Below are 21265 nucleotides of genomic sequence, written 5' to 3' on the forward strand. Positions count from 1 at the left end.
CGCTGAGGTCGCAATCCGCCACTGAATAATAGTTCGATACAATTAACATTTCCTGTATATACTTTATCATATTTAATAAGCTGATATTGTTTTTTAGTGTTTTCTACAAACATTTCCTGACTTATAGCCGCATAAGGTTGTCCATGTTTATCTTCTTTGATGATAATGTAGAATGCATGGTACCACCCTTGTCGCCAGCAGTAAGTTTAAAAATTTAGTCTTTGACTTGAGGTGAAGTTTTAATTAGAGCACCAGAACTTAGTTAAACATTTATTATATAATATATTACATCTACAATATCGTAAAAACATGTAAATAATGTTACACGAGTTAGTGTGAATAAATTAAGGACATAATATACAATACACACATACATTTAGACATAGAGACTCTAATATTGCTAATACACTGGAAGCAGATTCCTGGCATCTACTGTAATAAATTAAGTAACAATCTAAAAACCATTTCAAATAATAATCTCTACAACCATTCAGATGAACAAAATTTCAAAAGCTTTGTTAAAAAGTTTAAACGTAACCAATATAATATTTGTAAATTAAAAACCAGTTGAATATATTGTGCACTATTTATTTAGTAACAGTTATAAATTTGTTTGAAATTATCACCATTTAAAGTCCACATTAACTGTTAGGATATAAACGGGTAATAAATAATAATCTGTAATAAATGTCTTTAGGAACTAGCTAAACAGCTACAGAAGAAATTCTAAGTAGTAATTTAATTACATGCTAAACATTTGAGAAAATATACAAAATCAAGAAGTAATGTACAATAAACCTTAACCTAAATTATACAAACATGTTCTTATCCACTGTAAAGCTAAATACAGGTGCAAGGATACTGGAAAATTAGACAGATAAATAAGTTATGGACAACCAATTATACATATCACTAGTTTAAAATTGTGATTCCATTTTGCTATTATGGTATTTAGTCAAGTGGAATATTTTTAAAAGGAGATTCTCAAATGAATAAAAATTTTGAAAACTTTGAAACCTTAACAAATAAGCGGTTGACAATGAAAAATAATATTCCAGTAAGAATAAAATATACACAATCTGGTAAGGAGTTTCTAAGTGAAAACTTGATTCAACACGTGTAGCCGTAAATATATTACTTTACAACCTGTATAATTTTGTTCACTGCTTAGTACATTTCATAAATCGTTTATTCATTGAGAACAGTCAGGCTTTTTATTCAAATTTTTCAATAAATCGGCTATAATTTTTCATTCTTGTAATATATTTACGGCTCAAACTCTTTGGCTCAGTTCATCCAACTGACTACAGATAAACGATAATGTACAAGAACATTAATGCCTTAGGAAAAGGTAAATCCCTTCCTCTACCTAACTAGCTTCACCTAATATATTAAAGCTATGGCAAATTATATACTCAGTCTGTTAATATGATACATTCAATAATTACAATCATACGCAAAAACTCTGCAGTGGTTATTTTCAGCCTTTAAAACTCAACAATTGAAAATTTGCTTGGACTTTATTTAAGAGAAGTTAGATGGAAAATTCACTTTGTAAAAAATAATATGGAATTTTCAAAAACTTTCTTGAAGTGATAAAAATTGTTTTTGGCAATGGAAACGTTGATATGTTAGCTGGAAACTTTCAAATTTTATGATATGTTAAAAGATAGTTTATGACAGAAAATATGGTGAAAACATTTTGAAACTCCAAAACCACATTTGTCAAGCATCATGTAGCAAAAATATGTTAAACCTAACATAGACACAACCATGGGACATCAAATGATTCTAAATTGGCACAACCTTTAATAGTTTTTATAAGTAATTTGACAAAACCGGTCAAATAGTGATAAAACGTGTGTTCTTCCACTCATAACATTATGCAAAGTACAGATTATTTTTTTATCACTCACCCCAAACACTTTTGGAAATACTGTTCAGTCCTAAGCCAAACTACATAATAAGATACCTATGGGGATGCTGATTTGTGACTTTTGTTGAATATAAAATGACTCAATACATGGATAAATATAAATAAAATTAACTTATATTACCAGCTAAATTAATCTGTGTTCTAAAAATAAATCAATACTGTTCTTATTTTTTTTACGTCAAAACATTTAAAAACATATAAAAATAAACCTTATTTTACTCACAATTTTGTTTTAAAAGAAAAAATTTAATTTTCCCAGCTAGACACAGCTAGTATAATCTTGTTTTAAATAAATACAGGAGCAATAAAAAATTGTATCCATATTTTAAGAAACGTTTATGAAACGTCCTGACATAAATATGACACGTAACTAATACATTGTTATCAGTAAATATAACTATATTTTATCATCAAACCCATCAAAATTGTTACCCAAGTCTTAGTTAATCACATAAAAAATTACAATTCAATTTACAATTAAAATCTTTAAAAACATAAGATTGATCATGCTTAGGCTGAAAAAAGTTGAACTAATACTTTGGCTGTTCCAACTAAAAACCATCTATATCCCTCAGTTCAGCTAACACCTTGTACAAACAGAACCTACGTTTTCACTCTCGTAATCCCCGCGGAGATTGACAGTGATTCAAACATCGACAACCAACTAACAACAGTTCGCTTATTTGCACTGACGAGAGCGTCGTTGGAACCTCCTCATGCGGTTGTTCCATTCCTCCTTCCACTCTATGACGATGGATCTCTGGGTGATCGTCAGGCCGGTGTGTTCTCCCTCCTTCTCTTTGCCAAGAATCAGGTAGGACCTGCAACAGGCGTAGAAGATTAAAACCGTTTGTTATCAACATATGAAATTATGATGCTGACAAACCAGGATTTGTATTTACAATAAATTATGATGAACAAAGATACAATGTTTTACGATGAAGTGTTGAATGAATGAGAAGAAAGCATTGTTACTGGACTATCAGCTGATCCTTTAGCCAGGACATTTTATTGAAAGCCCTATGATCAAGGACAGCTTTTCTCAGGATCAAACAAGTGATCTTTTGATTACCAAGCGAGCACTATATTCACTCAGCCACTCAGCATGTATTGATTGGTTGATGTTTGGAACAATAGGGGGTTTTGTCATTAGTAAATTGCCGAATAATCACCTTGAGGATCACTTTGAATGATAGTCTTTGCTGCCACTTGAGCAACAGCGTTACATGTTTTCAATCCTCAGGTTCTCCACTTTGTCTAGACTTTGCCAGTCAAAGCTGTAAAACCTCAATTTTACGGTTTGATGAAAACTAATCTAGGCCTGCTTTTTTGCATATTACTCATCCCATTGCACCCCAGATAAGATACCAGTTACTGAGCTTTGTTCCAGTTCTAGATCTCCTTTAATGATTAAAAAAACGCTGCGCAAGTGGTTCCAGAAAGTAAGGCACAGAGGAAACTTATAGGATATCTGTGCGCTTTCAGCTCAAAGATGTTTGACTAAAAAATATACTTTTGAAGAGCAAGGAAGAGTCTGAGTGGTGAGCACTGTGCGGAAATTCCTATCACACAGGTACAGTGTCTTTCTCCACCTTGAGCGTTGTAGTAGGGACAAGGAGGCGGTGTTGGACTTAACCCTAGACACCAGCTAGTGCTAGACACCACTTATACCATTGAATGTTTCCTCTGTACTTATCTTTGGTGGTTCTTTAACGCCAACAGTTTTGCTTCAAGAAAATAACTTGGGAACAGTCAGTTAGGCAGATCATACTGTGTTGGTAAGTCTAGAAGCTTGACACCTCACTCTCTCAAACATTTACTGACACAGATACTTACTTGTTAGTTTTGATCTTGGGACATTTGCAGGCCAGATCCTTGAGTGGGACCCACAGGAAAGTGGAGGTACGACGCAGTCTGGAGTCTCGCGCCCTCTTGAACACTGACTGAATCGTCAGCGAGAACTTGACCCAGTCATCGACAGTCTCTCGCTCAACCACCTTACCCAAGATGGCTGTTGACAGATGATGCAATCAATTATAATCAGTGTCGTTTAGGAAGACAGTTTTTTTAACGGAGGATCAAAAATTTATATATGTTTGGTTTTGAATTTTTATTCTTCTAACCAGCTGTTAACCGTTCGCTACTGTAATAGTATAAATTTTTTCATTCACATGGACCAGCGACGCACATATGCGACGACCGGTTTCCACCCATAGACTGTCACATTAAAATAGACTCGCGTATTTGCGTTGGGGTTCTAATGTTATTAAAATGTTTATATCTTTGTAACGGTCTATTTGAAGGCACTGAATTCCCTGCAGTGGTCTACAGAGATGTCTGACGCACAACTGTGTCGCTTGGTCTGTGGATATGATGATTGGTGATGTCATATGATAGTTGGAAAAACTGGTCTTTACTTTTCTGCATCCACTGTATGTATATATGCAGTATGTATGCTGCATTATCCTTTATAGATTTTATATTTGTTCAGTTATAAACTGTTCTTGAATAATCTGTTTTTTTTTTTTTACTTACTTTCACCTCAAAACACAAACAAAAATGAACTATCGCATATATGCAACGTTTGGTCTATTTCAAGCAAACTATGATAATTTTCACTATTGTCTTCGCTGTAGACCGGGCGTCGCAAATATGCGACATTACAAAAGGTTATAAAAAATACAAAAAAAAAACAAGAACAAATAAATTATTTACAAACACGATTGTAGCGTATTACAATGTAAATGAGCACTATTTTACAGGTTTTCCCCCGTGGTCTGTGTGTACTGTTATCCAAGTGTTAGCCCGTCTACGTGTAAGAATCAAATGTATACCTCGGTCTGTGGCATATATGCGACGCTCAGTAGCGAACGTGTTGATCCTTCAGTTATCAACTGTTCTTCATTATGATTTTTTGTTTAGTTAAAATTTTTTTTTACTTTATTTAATTTACAATCTGTTCAAGTTGAACAATAAGCAAATGATATAAATAAAAATACAACATTGACTTGAAGAACATGAGCTAGTGATTGACACTAGCTACGCTACAAAGAGAATTTTAATAATAGTACAGGTAAAATAGGGTTTTATAAACAACAAAATTTGTACATTCATGAAATTTCACCTGTGAGTTACTAATAATATGAGAAATGAAGATCTGATGAGTCCCCAAAATTTTGGGCGTCCTAAGGCCCTTTTTGGGGCCCTTTTTGTTCCGAAGGGCCCTTGTTCCTGAATAATTTTGTTTTACGTTTAAGGTCGAGTGAGGTGTGGTTTTCGATGGTTTTAGTTATTTTAAATCGATTGGGAGTAGTTTTAAGTGTATTAAACCACACCATACAGGGTGTTTCGAAATATTATTACTTTTTACGATATTTAAACATTTATTCATAAAGTAATAAAATTAGTTACCTCCATGCTCTATATAATAGGGGATTATTGAAAATAACTGTAATTCTTTACTATATACGAGGGAAGGATCACAATGAGTAAGAGAATATATTAAATACCCCCGTCACAGCAAACCTGCAGACTAAGCGAATTTTCATTTGCCCGATTTTCAATTAAATCTAAAATTGCATTGAGTTTAATGAATACTTAGGTTTGCTGCTACAAGGAGGCCAATATAGTGTGTTATAGTGAAATATTAATAGCCTAGTATAATAATAAATAAATAAATAGTATAAATAAATTTGACAAGTTTTATCAAGATATATCTATTAAAAAACAAACAAAATCATTTTACACTATTCTACATAAGAATAACATGGGAATTTTAAATTTACAATTTTAGTATTTTTATCCGTAACTAATAACCATACAAAAACACGTTTATATACTAAATTATTTGTTTTTAAGCTATTTAAAATGTTATAGAGAAAAATTGGGAAACTTTGTGTTTTGAGGGTAAAGTAAATAAGAAAACCCAATTTTTACCCCATAAATCTCGTTCCCATTGTTCAGGACAAAAATGCTTGTACCGACAATGCTGCTCTGATGTCTTAGTGCTGTCCTGGTCGTCATAACCACGAAAGATACCGGTAACCGTACTTGTATTGATTGAAAATAAGTTTGAGGAAATTAAGATACAAAGTTGGAAACGTCAGTATGTATGAAAGGTGTTTTTGCACCACATTGTTCGTGCTTTAAGATTGGTGTTGTCTGTTCTGCAATATGCAAGGTTTTAGGTTTGTAAAGGGGAATCCTGCTTGAACACCAACTTTGACAAAATCAGTAAAGATGGACAAGTTGCTAAGAATAATAAAATTGTTAATGAGTCGTCTGAGAATAATTATTGTGATGATGAAATTGTAAAGAGAGATACTACGGAAATTGTAGAAAAATTAGTTGTAGTAATTGTAGAAGCTTTAGTTTAAGTACTTCATTTTAATATGTAATGTAAGGTTTTATACAAATACAATTGTTTTAATTTTTAATAAATGTAAAAAAATAACTTAAATAACTGCCTAAGAAAAATACATATCAATTTTAAATTGGTCTTAATAGATTTGCTTAAAAAACACGTTGAAAGATTATTAAATAACTTCTTGATCAGCATTGTACGTGTTATTAAATTTACGGAAGGTAAATAAAAGAAACTTTTTATAACACTTAAAACATATATTTACGCTTATACTGTTAATCACAAGACGGTAAATATACAAAAAAGATGTTAAGTGGTGATCGATTTCGATTGGACACTTCAATCATCATCAGACCCAATGAATGATTGAATATGACGGTGAAAGATTATTCACTCCATCTTAAAAGTTGAAATGTTTGCTTAGTAACCTATGTTATTATGTAATAGTGTAAAACTTAATTCACCCCTTTTTAGCGAACATCCCACATAGGAGATAAGCTATTACCGAAGGTCTTATGGTAAAACATAGACCCGAAACCGATTTACCTTTTCATTTCGATGCCCCCAGAAGCCTAAAGCACCATCCACTCAAAATATTATATATGTGTTTATATACATATATATATCCATGCTATATACGTGTCCGTAAACATGATAGCTCGAGTAATTTTGGTTCAATTTTAACGAAACCGGCATAATCGGTCCATGGAACAGGGTTTTATCTGGTAAAAATTTGTAATCTTTGACCCTCAAAAGACAAAGTTTCCCAATTTTTCTCTAGAGCATTTTAAAGAGCTTAAAGAAAACAAATAATTTAGTATATTAACGTGTTTTGTAAGTGTATTAGTTATGAATGAAATTCAAAAATTTTAAATTTAAAATTCCATGTTATTCTTAAGGAGAATAGTGTAAAATGATTTTGTTTGTTTGTTAATAGATATATTTTGATCAAACTTGTCAAATTTATTTGTTTTATACTAGGCTATTAATATTTTACTATAAAAACACTTTATTGGCCTCTTTGTAGCAGCAAACCTAAGTATTCATTAAACTCAATGCAATTTTAGATTTAATTGAAAATCGGGCAAATGAAAATTCGCTTAGTCTGCAGGTTTGCTGTGACGGGGGTATTTAATATTTTCTCTTACTCATTGTGATCCTTCCCTCGTATATAGTAAAGAATTACAGTTATTTTCAATAATCCCCTTTTATATAGAGCATGGAGGTAACTAATTTTATTACTTTATGAATAAATGTTTAAATATCGTAAAAAGTAATAATATTACGAAACACCCTGTATGGTGTGGTTTAATACACTTAAAACTACTCCCAATCGATTTAAAATAACTAAAACCATCGAAAACCACACCTCACTCGACCTTAAACGTAAAAACAAAATTATTCAGGAACAAGGGCCCTTCGGAACAAAAAGGGCCCCAAAAAGGGCCTTAGGACGCCCAAAATTTTGGGGACTCATCGGATCTTCATTTCTCATATTATTAGTAACTCACAGGTGAAATTTCATGAATGTACAAATTTTGTTGTTTATATGGAGTGTTTTTGTATTATTTTATTTTACCTGTACTATAACACTTAGCCGAATCTGAATGGGAGGTTCAATATTATATGTCGCTTCAGTCTGTAAATGGTGTTGTGATTGTCCAATAAATTAAGTGCAAGATGATTTGAATGATTTTCCAATTTTATAATGTATTTTTTACAAGATTTTTTAATTTCTTCTTTGACTGTTCGAATGAAAAAAAAATATTCTACTTGCCTCTTAGCTGCTTCTTAAATTCTCAATTTATATCTCTCTCATCTTTTTATAACTAAATAAAGCAATAATAAACATTAGATTTTTAGCTGACAAATCATATACAAGTCCTACACACTCAGTGCTCGGGGCAGATTTTCAGTACCTACCTCTCTTTCGGGAAGATAGACATATTGACATAAATAGGTACAAATCACATTAAATAGGTTACAGATCCGGCAGCTCGTTTTTTACAAATCAAGCACTGCCTCAACTAATGTATAATTTGTATGTATGATCAGTTAAACTCAGGTTATTTGAATATATCATCATCATTTGAATATATTAATCATGTTAATACAAAAGTAAAATATATTTTCTAGGTTGTTTTTTTACTGCATCAACAGACCAACATTGGAACATTGGAAACACACTTCAAAACGTTTGGTTTATAGTAGTTGAAAGTTTGGATTGGACTGCTACATATCAAATCCTAGAAAACGTATTAAAGATACAAACCATAATCTCTCTTGCAGTATTTGTTGAGGTTGAGCCTCCTCGTGCCAGCTCGGCACTTGCCACATTCATCTGAAACATTAAACATGAACATTAGAACATAGAAGTGGTAAGTCAAAACATTGAACATGGAATGTAGAAACAATGAACAATTGTTAGATAATTAACCAAAGAGTAGGAAAACATGCAATGTTAGAGCACTGAACATGGAACCCCTAGATCATGTTTTAGAACTTAAAATGTGTATTCTTTAAAATATTAAAAACAGTGGAAAAGTAAGGTAATGTTGGAATTTGAACATGAATGTTAAATCTTTATCCATACATGAAATGTTAGAACCCTTTATACATAATAACAAGAAAATGCTAAAACAATGGATGTAAGGGATTATGGAATGTACCTTTATTTATCACCAAGCAATATGTGTTACATGAAATAATGCAATAAACATAGACCAAACAAAGTAGAGAAGTAAAAATAAGAAATCTGAGTTCTGTTGAAACAAATATTGCTGTAATTTTTTTTATATTTAAAAACCATGACCAAGACATCAATAAAGGGGCTGAAGTTTAACAATCAGTTTTAGACAAATCTGATCAATGATTAAGAGACATTTTATTTTTATTTCATTTTTGATTCAGTCTCTACTATTGACTATTGTATTAGCATTTAAAGCAATATGTCATTTGTATGGTAACAAATATTTATTTGTTGGATTCAATTCTTTATTTTAGTCTAAATTTAGAGTTAACTCTCATTAAATAGACTGATTGGGGTTAAAGTCAACACTCATCTGTATTAATGGGAGTCCAGATTAAATTACTAAAGGCATATAAGCCAAACCTTAAAAAAACATTTAACAGTTCTATATAGTCCAAGACTACACCCTTCACCCCTTGTGTATAGATAGAAAAACACCTGCTACAGAATAAAGCTTGAATAATATGTTGGATAATACCAACAGTAGTTGTGTGCTAAAATGCTAAAATATCTGTATTGTTGAGCAACTGTGCAGTTTTATTAGCTTTTTAATAGCTGTACTAGGGAGTTTGTTTTTTTCTGTGGCTGTACCAAATGAAATTAATATACTTTCCAGATAAAGTACCTATTAACAGTTCGGATTCAAGGAATTTATCATATACATTTGCTCAAGTATACAAAAATGTTTCTGGAGATATTTTTTTATTTTGCAGTTTTTATAGTAAAAAAAACCCTGGACATTACACGTATTCATTAAATAACACTACAGTGCAGCGTTTTTAACATTTCTACTTCAGTTTTCAGGTTTCCCAGGAAAAACAACATTGTTTCAGAAAGTTGTAAATTTTAAACACACTAACCTGTGTGCATTGTGACAAACAAAACATTACGATGCTCAAAGGCCCAAGGGGGGGGGGAGGGGGGGAGGGGGCCTACCTACTGTTGTGTGAAAATTTAATTGCAGTAAACAGTGTCGCCAACCTAAACAACCTCTTTTAATAACTTTCCGGTGGTTTATGTTCATTAACATCAGCACCTGAATTTTTATCCCAAAAATGTGTCCCGTAAGTTTAGTTGAAAATTTACATATTTTCATTGACTAAACGTATTAATAGTCAAAGATAATATCTTGTACTGTTGGCTTTCGAATAATATATATTATTTTTCTGTGGTTACCATTGTGAGAAATAAAGCTATATAGCTTAACTTGCGTGAAAACCTATTAACCGTGGAGTAGTAGGCCTACTCCTTATGTAAATACCAATTGAAGTTATTTTTTGTAAAAGTTTTACCATGTTATACATGTTTATGGGGTAAATTATACAGTACCATCATTTAAACATTTTTACAAATAATTGAACAGAACCGGTAAGGATCATAAACATGAACAAATGACGTTGCTGACCCGAATCCTATACTAATAGATTTAACATAAAATGTTTTAGACCGTTCCATTTGGTCAATGTTAAATAATGTTAACTTTCGGCATTGATCCAGTAACATCATTTGGGCCAGTAACATCATTTGTTTATGTTTATGTAAGGTGTAGAAACAACAACTGTAAAATCAGCTGATTTGGATTTAGCAAGCGGGAATGGTCTTTTGCCGATCTAGAGCGTAAATGAGCCATTTTGCGTACTTTTTACAGGTATGGGAATGTGATCATTTCTACGCAGTGGTAAGAACACAATACAATCTGCTAACTCCATAGAGAACAACTCTAAATCAGCTGTGAACTACGGCTTTTGAAAAACAACACGACTAAATTAAACTAGATAGAGACAAAACAAGCTACTGTATATACACAACAATATGAAAGCAAATAAATGTATCTCAAAACACATTTCCTGTAATCTGCTGCGCGGATCACATAAACGTTTGTCTACCGGGCCATTTGGCGGAAAACACGGCTTTTACAAAAAAACACAAAGTGCACCCTTCCTTGCCATTGTTGTTTCCGGAAGTGCTTGGCATCTCGCCAACTGCATTATTGGCTATTTCCGGTTTTATGGCCACCGAGCGATTCCCCCGAGCCCTTTATCAGAAAAGCTGTAAAATGGAAACAGATCGGCCCTACACTGCCCGGCCTTCTTGTGGAATTTTTACGTTGAATCTACAAGATAAAGTATACTTTATTCACTCCACCCATCACACGTTAGTACAGTTATATATAATAGTCAATGGTGCAGCTTCGTAAACAATAAAAACAAAATCTTCATTCTAACCTGAATACATTAGTTGTGTTCGATTTGTATAGCAGTTCGAGCAAAGAAGTAGCTTTGTTAAATAATCGAAACTTGGCGTTATCGTTTATTGGGCTTTAATACTGCATATGTATATGTAAGTTCAGAAATAAGAATATAATTAATTGTTTTCTTCATTATAGACTGTATTTAAGTGTGTGCAAATGTTTTTTTTGTGATAGCGGGTTTATTATTAATCTAAGAAATATCATCATTTGTTAAATTAATCCAAGAAAAAAAGTGTTACAGTAGTAATAGTAGTATTCCCTATAATTGGCTAACATGTAACTCTAACCATTACAATGTTTTAATGAGACGATGCCAGATAAAATGTTTCAAAATTCCACATTAAACTCTAATCTACTCATAATACAGTTCCACATATTGAGGTTGCATTTTAGCACAGTTTTTGGTTCTTGAGGTTATCTAAAAGTAGGCGATCGCTGCCTACAAGGGCCCTTGATGGGGTGAAGGGTGCATATATTACACATCCACCACACCGATACTTCGATATTATTCATAACTGGGGTAATATCGATATATTATCAATAGTTGAAACACTTGTCCGTTCAAATATAATTAAATTGAATTTAGCACGTTCGTTTAATTAATAAATTCCTTAACACCTTCAAACCAAATTCCTTTAGATAAAAAGCTATACCAATACAAGTTATTTAACTGAATTTAATACTTGCGCTGACAATAGACAAATATGAAGTGAAATAATCAACCCATTTCTATGTTTAAATTATAACTAGTTTTCAGGATAAAAAATTATGTACCATTGAGTGACTGACAGTGTTTTGCAGTAAATATTAAAGTACTTGGGTTTCGGTTATATACTTATTTTTTAATCATACCAAACTAATGGGGCAATTTGTATAATTTGATCTTTTATGAACTCATAAATTATTAGTGTGAGGAAAGAGAAAACGTAACTTTAATGTGTTATATAACAAATATATTTATTTATTTTATATTGGATATTGTTCACATGTAGGGCTACTGTAATTAATAAAGATTTAATAACATTGACCATGACCTGAAATTTAATGACATTTTAACTGTGACCATGATCTAAGTATAATGCATTAGTCATTAAAAAAATAGTACAATGGTTTATTTTGTTCATTTATTTTATTTTATAATGCTAAACAATTTTTTTTATTAAATCGTAGCATAAAGAATGCACAAAGGGGTGTTTACAAAGGGATTTCAATATAAAAAATTAAACTAGGTAAAATATCCTTTTATTAACCATAATCAATAAAACACTATCAGTGGTTGTAATCTTGAAAAAATATTACCCAAAATATAAATTTAGGAATGACAATGATCATTTTAAATAAATAAAAACAACAAGAACGTTTCTAGAAATAAATTATAAAAAACAGACCAAATATGTACTTAAATGTCCATTTCCAATGGAATTTGTAAGTCGATTCTCCAATTTTATTTAACAGAATCAAAATAGAAAAACGCATTTGAGAGTGGTGTTTAATGATTCTGTGTCTACTTCAAAACACTGTACAAAGACCAGCAAATAAGAAATCAACGACGACCAAGCCGAGACAAAAGACATATCTGAGATGTTCAAAGACAAATAAGCAAACTGTTGAAGGGAATGGTTCGTCTTTGTGGAGAATGACTACTTCAAACAGCAGTTGCTTGTTGCAGCATACAAAACGATTGTTGTGGTTTATTGTTAGAAGAACAGTCGATATAAGGGGATGACAATAATGAGGATTTGGCCATTTTATAATTCCAAGTTATGAATCTAACTATTTTTAATCTTAACGAAACATGCTTCAAGTTAATTAATTACATTTCCTAGCTACCTATTTATTATTTTGCATACTGACTTTATTTATTTTCTGAAAATATAATAACAAAGGTACAATAAAAAATAATAAAGACTGCAACACAACATAAAATATTTGTTCACAAGTAGATGATTAATAATAGCTCTGTTACATTTTTTGGCCCCTTCAACAAATGTTACTGTACCTACAGGACGCAACGAGTTGAAATTGCCTGTCTCATATAGTAGGAGTTTCGTTGCTCTAAAATAAACCAGGAACTAACTGCAAATTGTAAAAAAATACAAATAACTTTTTTGAATTTTACACAATCTAAACGAGTTTCTTTAATTGTTATCGCAGTAGAATACAAGTACATTGTAGTAGATAATTCAAGTTTTTATGAATAAATGTATATAGTATTGACTAGAACCAAGAAATAATTATCAACATGTTTTTCATCAGCAAATTTGTTACTATTTTAATTAAAAAAATTATAATTTCATATTTTTGAGAAAATTAGCTTAATTTTCGCTCAGTCCTTAGTAGTCTGATTTTAAAGAAAAATGTTAAATAGATTAAGATACTAAGTTATCTAGTTTCTTTTTCGTAGTTTTGACTTTTTAATTATGTTCACCTCATAAAATAATGAAAAACTGCTCAAAAACTGTTTTAACAATTTCAATGAAAAACGAACAATCAACAACCACACAACACAAAAACAACAAACAACAAAACAACAACAACAACAACCGAAACAAACAAAACAACAACCAAACAAAACAACTTGAACAATCGAAAAACGAACGGATTTAAAATGAAATTATGTTAACAAATAATTTAATCACAAACAAAATGAAACAACCCACTTAAGATTCAGCAGTTATTCCTAAAAGAAATTTACAAACTTATCACCAATTAATTGAATAAACAAGCGTTGTACTACAGAGATTTATATATACTGTATAAAATATTGGTTCACTGGCTAATAAAAAAATTCAATCGATTTCCTTGCGAAATTGTCCTTTTACAGAAAGTAGTTTAAATATATTTATAAACGGGAGAAATATGCATCAGTATCTGATGCCGTTAATTTGTCCTAGATTTAATTAGTGTCAAACATAAAGTAACAAGCAAACCGTTAAGTGATGACGTCATCTTGAGCAAGGCCATAAGACGAGTCATCACCACAAGGTCCACAGTTCAATCCCCAATATAAGACGTGAAATAGGTCAAAGTCTGTGTTGTTAGGGCCGCTGTTGGGGAAGGGATAATGTTGCCACATTTGCTCTAAATGACACCCAGTTATAGCTGCGCTCTGGAGACTTTATTGTCTCAAAGAGATTGTTTGCTCAATAAATTTCTGAGTTTTATATTCTGTTCAATATCTTACAATGTCCTTGAACTTGGAAATACTCTAACATTGCTTCTTTTTGACTGTGGAAGGATTCAAACTTTTATAATATTGTTCTAATACGTTGTGGAGTAATTTAAGTAGTTTTACCAAAATCTGACATTAATGTAGATTATGAAATATAATTGAAAAGCTCAGTGTATAGACTAATGTTTAATAATGAGTATTTTTTTCGGTTATTAAGATAAGTGATGTAATTTCGAAACATTTATGACGTCTGTAGGGTGGGTGAGTTTTACTTATTCAATAATTTTTTGGTGTCCAAAATACATAAAATTGATCATAGTATCCCGAGTCATGTTCAAGATAATGACTTAGACAAACAAATTCGGTAATAATTTATTTATTGTTTATAGGGTAAAGTGTTGTTGCAGACTCTTATACATTACACATTCAAAATCGTAGGGAACAAACTTGTATAATTTCAAGTTATATGTTTGAGTAATATTGAATTCCCACTAACATTTTTTAAATCCATAAGCTCTTTTAGTTCAACTCGCGTAGTACGAGATGTTTAACCTACAATATGCAAAAATAGTTCCCAGTACATTACCCGGATTAGAAAACCCTCTCCGCTAATAGCCAAAGGACGTTTGGCCATCTTATTGAAAACCCAAATAGGCCTAACCTTTTTCTCAGCGTAACTCAATCAAAAACAGCTGTGAGACGAGCCTGAAGACGATTGGAGATCAGTGATTTTCCAAAGTTTTAGTGAGTTTTGTAGTTTCAATGAGAGTTTATTTACGTTGTCAAACCAGATAAGAGACGAGTAAACAAAGTTTGTTGTAGAACGTAATTTTGACATCGAGACAAGTGTGTCTCGTAGACGACAGGTGAGTAGGTGACATGAGTGTGTGTGAGTGAGAGAGAAGATATCAGTAGGTGTGATAAGGAGGTCACATCGCCTCACCCTGGTGTTATCAATGAATATGTATGTGTTGTCACGGCCTCTAGCATCTTATCTGCCCACAAATCTACACCATAATCCATCCATACACCATCGCTACCGCTGCACCTTAATTTCTAAACGCATCATTCTCCTAGCGTATTTGTTGTAACATTTTCAAATGTCCTGAGAAAATTGTAGTATTTGATTCTTGCAAAGAGTATGCGTGCGAACTAAATAAAAAAAAAATGGCCAACGTCAACAATAGAACACGTAATATGGCTCCTAAAGTATTTAACTACAAAATAATGATGAACATAACGTTATAAACTCCCCTCATCTAAGTTTAGTTTGTGTGTAGAATATTTCGAAAGTATTTGCTACTTCTAAAAAAAACCAAAGTTTTGTCCAAGTACCTACTTTGTAATGGTAATACTTACATTGTTTTAATTAAAATCACAAACATGTACAGACACACGTTGCTGTAATAAAACTGAACTCGATGATACAGGTTTAATACGATTGCAAATTGGGCTGAAAAGCTAAACACTGGCTAAGACAGGACTCCTACAATATATTATCCGTTCATTAACCACTGTCTCTAAATGACATACTGTATATCATAACGGTTAGAATGGCTTTTGATCGCCGAAGTAAGTTATGGGGTTGTGTAGGTTACAAACAGTAGGTTATGTGGTTATGGTGACATATATTCGAGGGGTTCCAGTGTATTTATGTATAACTCTAACCATTGATAACTGTACAATTTAAAGGATGCATGAGCTTAAGTAGAAAAGAGCCCTAACCGGCAACTTGAGATAAATTGCAATCTTAAGAGGTACACAATGAAACTAAACAGGACAGAGTTTTTGTAGACACCTAAACAAAAGCCGTACTCTTAAGATAAATCACAATAACAAATTGTACAATTACCAAAACAGTGAATCTTAACAGCAAGGCGTTTTGTAGACACCCTTGCCATATCCGTCCCATAAGAGAAATCACGATTGTAAACGATATTCTCAAAACAGCGAAACTTCGCAGAAAGGATGTTTTGCATACCGTCATCTGAGAAATTACAATCGCAGAGGTATAGTCCACTTCAAAGAGTAAGGGCGCGAATGGTTGTGTTATTCCTAGTTAGTGTTGGAGTAAGGCCAAAGTTGTGTCACTTCTAAATTGCCAGAACGCCCAGAACATCTAGGCTGGCTGTCGGCTGTGCTGCGAAGCTCGTGTCAAGTTTGTGCGAGTATGTCCAGCCAATTGCAACCTTTAAAAGCACCTGACACAATTTTGATATTTATGTTTCAAGTGTTTATATCTGAAAGTAATACAAAGTTTTACGTAAAATAATTTCAATGTAGCCTATCTTTTATTTTTCAATATAATAAAACAAGTTTTACGCCACACTGCACTATTTTGACGAACTTCCCACGCAAGGATTTAGTCCAGAAAACAGCTGTTTGCCACCAGCTTGATCAAATGGGATTTCATTACGTACTACTGTACTGTAATGAGTTTTACCGGACACCAATCAGCTGATTATACTGCATTTGGGTGGCAATGAGTGGTTATAAACAAAAACATAAGGTTATGACTAGTGATTTTTAGTCCTTTAGTTGGTGGTAATATATAAGGATTTGTACAGATTTAGTAGTATGGCGTAAACTATCGTACGTAACTCGTACAAAACGTGTTTACCAGACTCGTATGGTAATCTCATACTCCACTCCGTCTCGCACGGGAACGACCAAACTCGTCCGGCAAACCCTTATTTTCAGGACTAGTAACGTAATACTATAAAAATTCTGCTAAATGATTGTGTAAAAATATTATTAGTCAACAGCAAAGTGTGTTTTAACTAAAAGTACTCAATCGCACCATACAATAACGTGTTGACAGAATAGAAAGATATTTGGCACAGAGATTGATTTTAGAATGGAACAGGACAGGACATAGGCTTGTTGTGTTTGGTATATCAAAAAGGGCTTCGCCCCAAGCCGCCAAAGCTCTCATACAAATTATGAGGAGTATTTTGTTGTTTTAAATTCATGCAATACACAATCATGAACACAATTTCATAAAACTGTTTAGCTTCTGCGTATGCGTTATACGTAAAATGTTGTAAATACCCGATTGAAGAAATTGGCAACTGTGGTGGCAACTAGGTTCAATTCTTAAGTTGAACCACCATCAAGGATTTCAAGAAGCAATATTTGTGAATAAGCCAAATTTAAATGATAACTTACCCTAAATATACTTACCTTTTATCTCAAGTTAAACATCGTATAAAATAAACAAAAGCTAAAGGAAAAACTGAATTTTCCCAGAGTGGCTTATTTAACTCAGTTGTACTGTATTTGAATAAAAAATTGGCCACAGCTAGTGAATATAGATGCAATGAGTATTCCAATCCCAATAAATGCAAAGACAAATTAAAATATTATTTATTTCATGGATAGTACAAACGCTATTCGATAACACTGATGCGAAGCTGTTTAATTTGCTCAGATCAATCGACCAGGTTGATTAGGCAGGTAATGAATCGACGCAGGGCTGCCAACTCTAGAAATAACCTCTCAGTAATGGGACGACAGAATGTGAGGCTCATTCACTGTCCAGTCTAGTACTGGGCGAGAGAATCGACCATTCCAATTGAGAAAACATTGGACAACAAATTGAGAAAGTCTAAGAAAGTAATCCCTTCTTAACAGTCAACACAACTACAAATTTAAGGTTGTGTGAAGAAACCAATTGAGGAATCAACAAAAATAATAAAAATAGTTGCTAGGCAACGGTGATACTGATTGTGTATTTAATATGAATTCATGTTTTAAGAAAGTAAGCGGACAGCTGATTTTGCGGCCCTAGGGCCGTAAAAACCTGCTTGGTCCCCAAATGACGATGACAGCTGGCATTGCCAGCAAAACGTAACTTTCAGCCACCAATTAACGTATGTAAAACAGCTAAAAACATCATAGTGTGGTGAAAAAGATTTATTAAATATGAGCATGAGCCCAGAGAACCCCTGCAAGTAACGGACTTTGGAGGAAGTAAACGAGTATACAGAATCGTATACGGATGTAGTAAAAATCAATTCAATTTACGATTCATTGAAATTAAGAAAGTAATCCCTGAAAAGATCAACATTTGGACAAAAGTTTTTTGAATTTTTCTAGGGGTTTAAATTAAAGGATTCAGGTTTAGCAAACACATAAAAGGAAATTATAATTTTAAGGAACACGCTTCCAAAAACTAAACTAGTTTCATATGATGTAGTTAACAAATAATTTTGCTAAAATAATGCATTCAAAGGACTAAGTGGATTAATTGTATGCATTGCTTTGAGAACCTCACATGGGTTCATAGCAAACGCAATAATTACAGGTTTTTAAGTAATTAGTTTTAAAATTACTCAATAACGAACATCAAGCATAAGTCAACGAGTGTTTAAAGATGTTCAAGGTAAAGGAAATGGATTTATTAGTTCGGAACGTTTTCCTTGTCAAAACTTCACACTTGCGTATTCTAAGTAATACTTGTAATGCAGCCTATTATGCATAGCTGGTTCTTATGTCTTTTTTGTGTTCTGAATAATCTTTGTTCTATTATTCTTCATTAATACCTACTGCGAACCGTTGTTGTTGAACAACAAAACCCTGATTTATATGATTTTTTTACTACATATTTTCATCGCAAGTATCGTAGCTTAATGATGTCAATAATTAAAAATCAAGATTTAAAATAGATTTAGCACCTTATGATGACAGACGTTTAATGTATTCCGGAACACATATCGAAGGCGTATAAAAGCTTTATATGTAAAGAAGAAAAAGAATACTAAATCTACACCATGTAGTTTTTCTACCGACCGGAAGTAACAGGAAAACTTGGGTCGTTCCATTCGTTACCTTCCCTACTCAAGTTCCAAACTTGACTTTGTATAAGTCAAGCCTTATCCCAGCTGTCTATGAACTCTACTGCCTATGAACTCAAAGATATTATGCAGTTAACAATTCCAGAAATACTGTATTCGTCAATGATAAAATTGTTTTGACAATTTTTAAATGTAACCGTTTTCCAATAAAAAGTATCTGACAATAAGAATGAATAAGGAAGAGGTCTTAATTGATATTTTTCTATACATTTAGTGGATAAAATTCCATTTAATTACATTGTATTAGCTAATAAATGGCTAAACCCCATACATCGACCCAGCAGATCACTTACAACCAACTGTCTGGCTAAATACCTACTTAATGGCTTCATACTTTACTAGCTAACTACTGCAAGACTCTTATTATTATACACTGATCCCATATCAAACAGAACGATCTATACTTGCACAACTTTTGAAGTACCAAGATACGTATCTTCCCGTAATTCAAAGAACTTTGTTCCCTTAAAGCACACAAATAAACTATTGAGTACGATTTAAGTTAGTAACCTGGAAATATTAGTGTTTTCATGACCAAAGGTACGTCGCTTAACTTAAATTATTCTTTATTCGTTTGGTTTTGTGTGTGATTTAGTTTTTTATTCTTCAGGCGCATTGTCAATGGAGACTGAGCGAATGCCAGGGACGCGAATAGCTCGTTGATGTTCCATTCAGTCCATTCGCTAATGAAACTGAGCCAAGTGTTAAGTATAGGTTAAAAACTCCATAGCAGTCAATAGTAAATTTGTAATGAATATGATGTTATTTTTTACACGCAAGCAAGTTGAATTCGTACAATCAGATGCAGTTATGGTGACTTAAACAATATTGGACTTTGTTGTACAACTTATCGTGACTCTAGGTCCTGAAATGTTTTTGAACCGATGTAAATAATATGTTGTATCATTATAATGGTTAGAAGGTTAACTGATAGGTCCATAAGGTCCTAAGTTCGTCTATAAAAAATAATTTTTAATTAATTTTATTTCATTTCAATATTTTCAATAGTCTCTAAATAGTTCTTACTAAACAATTAGTTCACATAGGTTATGTATGTTCACTGTTATTCTAGCAGTTTATGTAAATATGTAATTTATTATGTAGTTCGGATTATGTAATAATGACTAGATCTACTTTTGTGTATTAGCTTTTAGCCGCAGTGACATATCGGATGATGAATGGTTCACGATCGTATAAATAGTTACACCAATCGGGATTTAACTCTTAACTATAATCCTATGTCGCTGCTGAGACGACATTGTATTAATTAATAATTAGTCCCTGTAGCCCTGTGACAAGTTACTTATGATTGGTTGAGAGGGTGTGTCAGCTGTTCAAACTAAATGTGTCTATTGAGCAATATTCTTTCCTAACTAGCTTACAGATGGTGGATTATGCTTTTTCCATACGATGTGTATAAATGATTATCTTACAACCTCTTTTCCGTACATTGCGTCAAGAGTAATCTTCATATTTTCTATGCAGCACACAAAAGAATCATTGGAGCTTCGAGCAAAGTCTACAGCTACAAAACTGTTTTCCTAACCTTTTGTATAAAATTATCATCTTACCCTACTACACTTGGAAAATCATCCATACTTCTAAGCGTACAAAGTCGAATAATAGTCACTTTACCCATACTAATGTAATAGAGAAATAGTATCCTTATCTCGTAAGGCTATTTAAATCTAAATAAATAATGTTAGCCTATTAGAGAAATAAAGTTCTTTTCGTCCCAACTGATTTGTGCAAAATAGTTATTTATTAATGTAATAGAGAAATAGTATCCTTATCTCGTAAGGCTATTTAAATCTAAATAAATGTTATTAGATAAATACAATTCTTTTCTTCCCAACTGATTTGTGCTAGAATATTTATTATTCAACGAAAATACTATGATGATGGCGTTAATGAATGCTGTAGCCTAATTTTACAAAT

General features: G+C 32.4%; 1 protein-coding gene across 1 annotated transcript in view; it reads right to left on the bottom strand.

Annotated features, from left to right (window-relative positions):
- Nucleotides 1–257: 257 nt before the first annotated feature.
- LOC129005544 (netrin-3-like) overlaps nt 258–21265 on the bottom strand; it is a 225517-nt gene continuing 204509 nt past the window's right edge. Inside the window, exons 5-7 of the mRNA XM_054434452.1 lie at nt 8572–8640; nt 3773–3947; nt 258–2757 (exon numbers count right to left, since the gene is read on the bottom strand). Of these exons, the coding sequence (XP_054290427.1) occupies nt 2616–2757; nt 3773–3947; nt 8572–8640 (386 nt within the window). The 3' untranslated portion in view covers nt 258–2615. The remainder of the gene's footprint in view (nt 2758–3772; nt 3948–8571; nt 8641–21265) is intronic.

This window comes from Macrosteles quadrilineatus, unplaced genomic scaffold (genome assembly GCF_028750875.1).
Source record: "Macrosteles quadrilineatus isolate MER2022 unplaced genomic scaffold, UCM_ALF_1.0 Scaffold_23__1_contigs__length_1887923, whole genome shotgun sequence".
Classification (NCBI taxonomy): Eukaryota; Metazoa; Arthropoda; class Insecta; order Hemiptera; family Cicadellidae; genus Macrosteles; species Macrosteles quadrilineatus.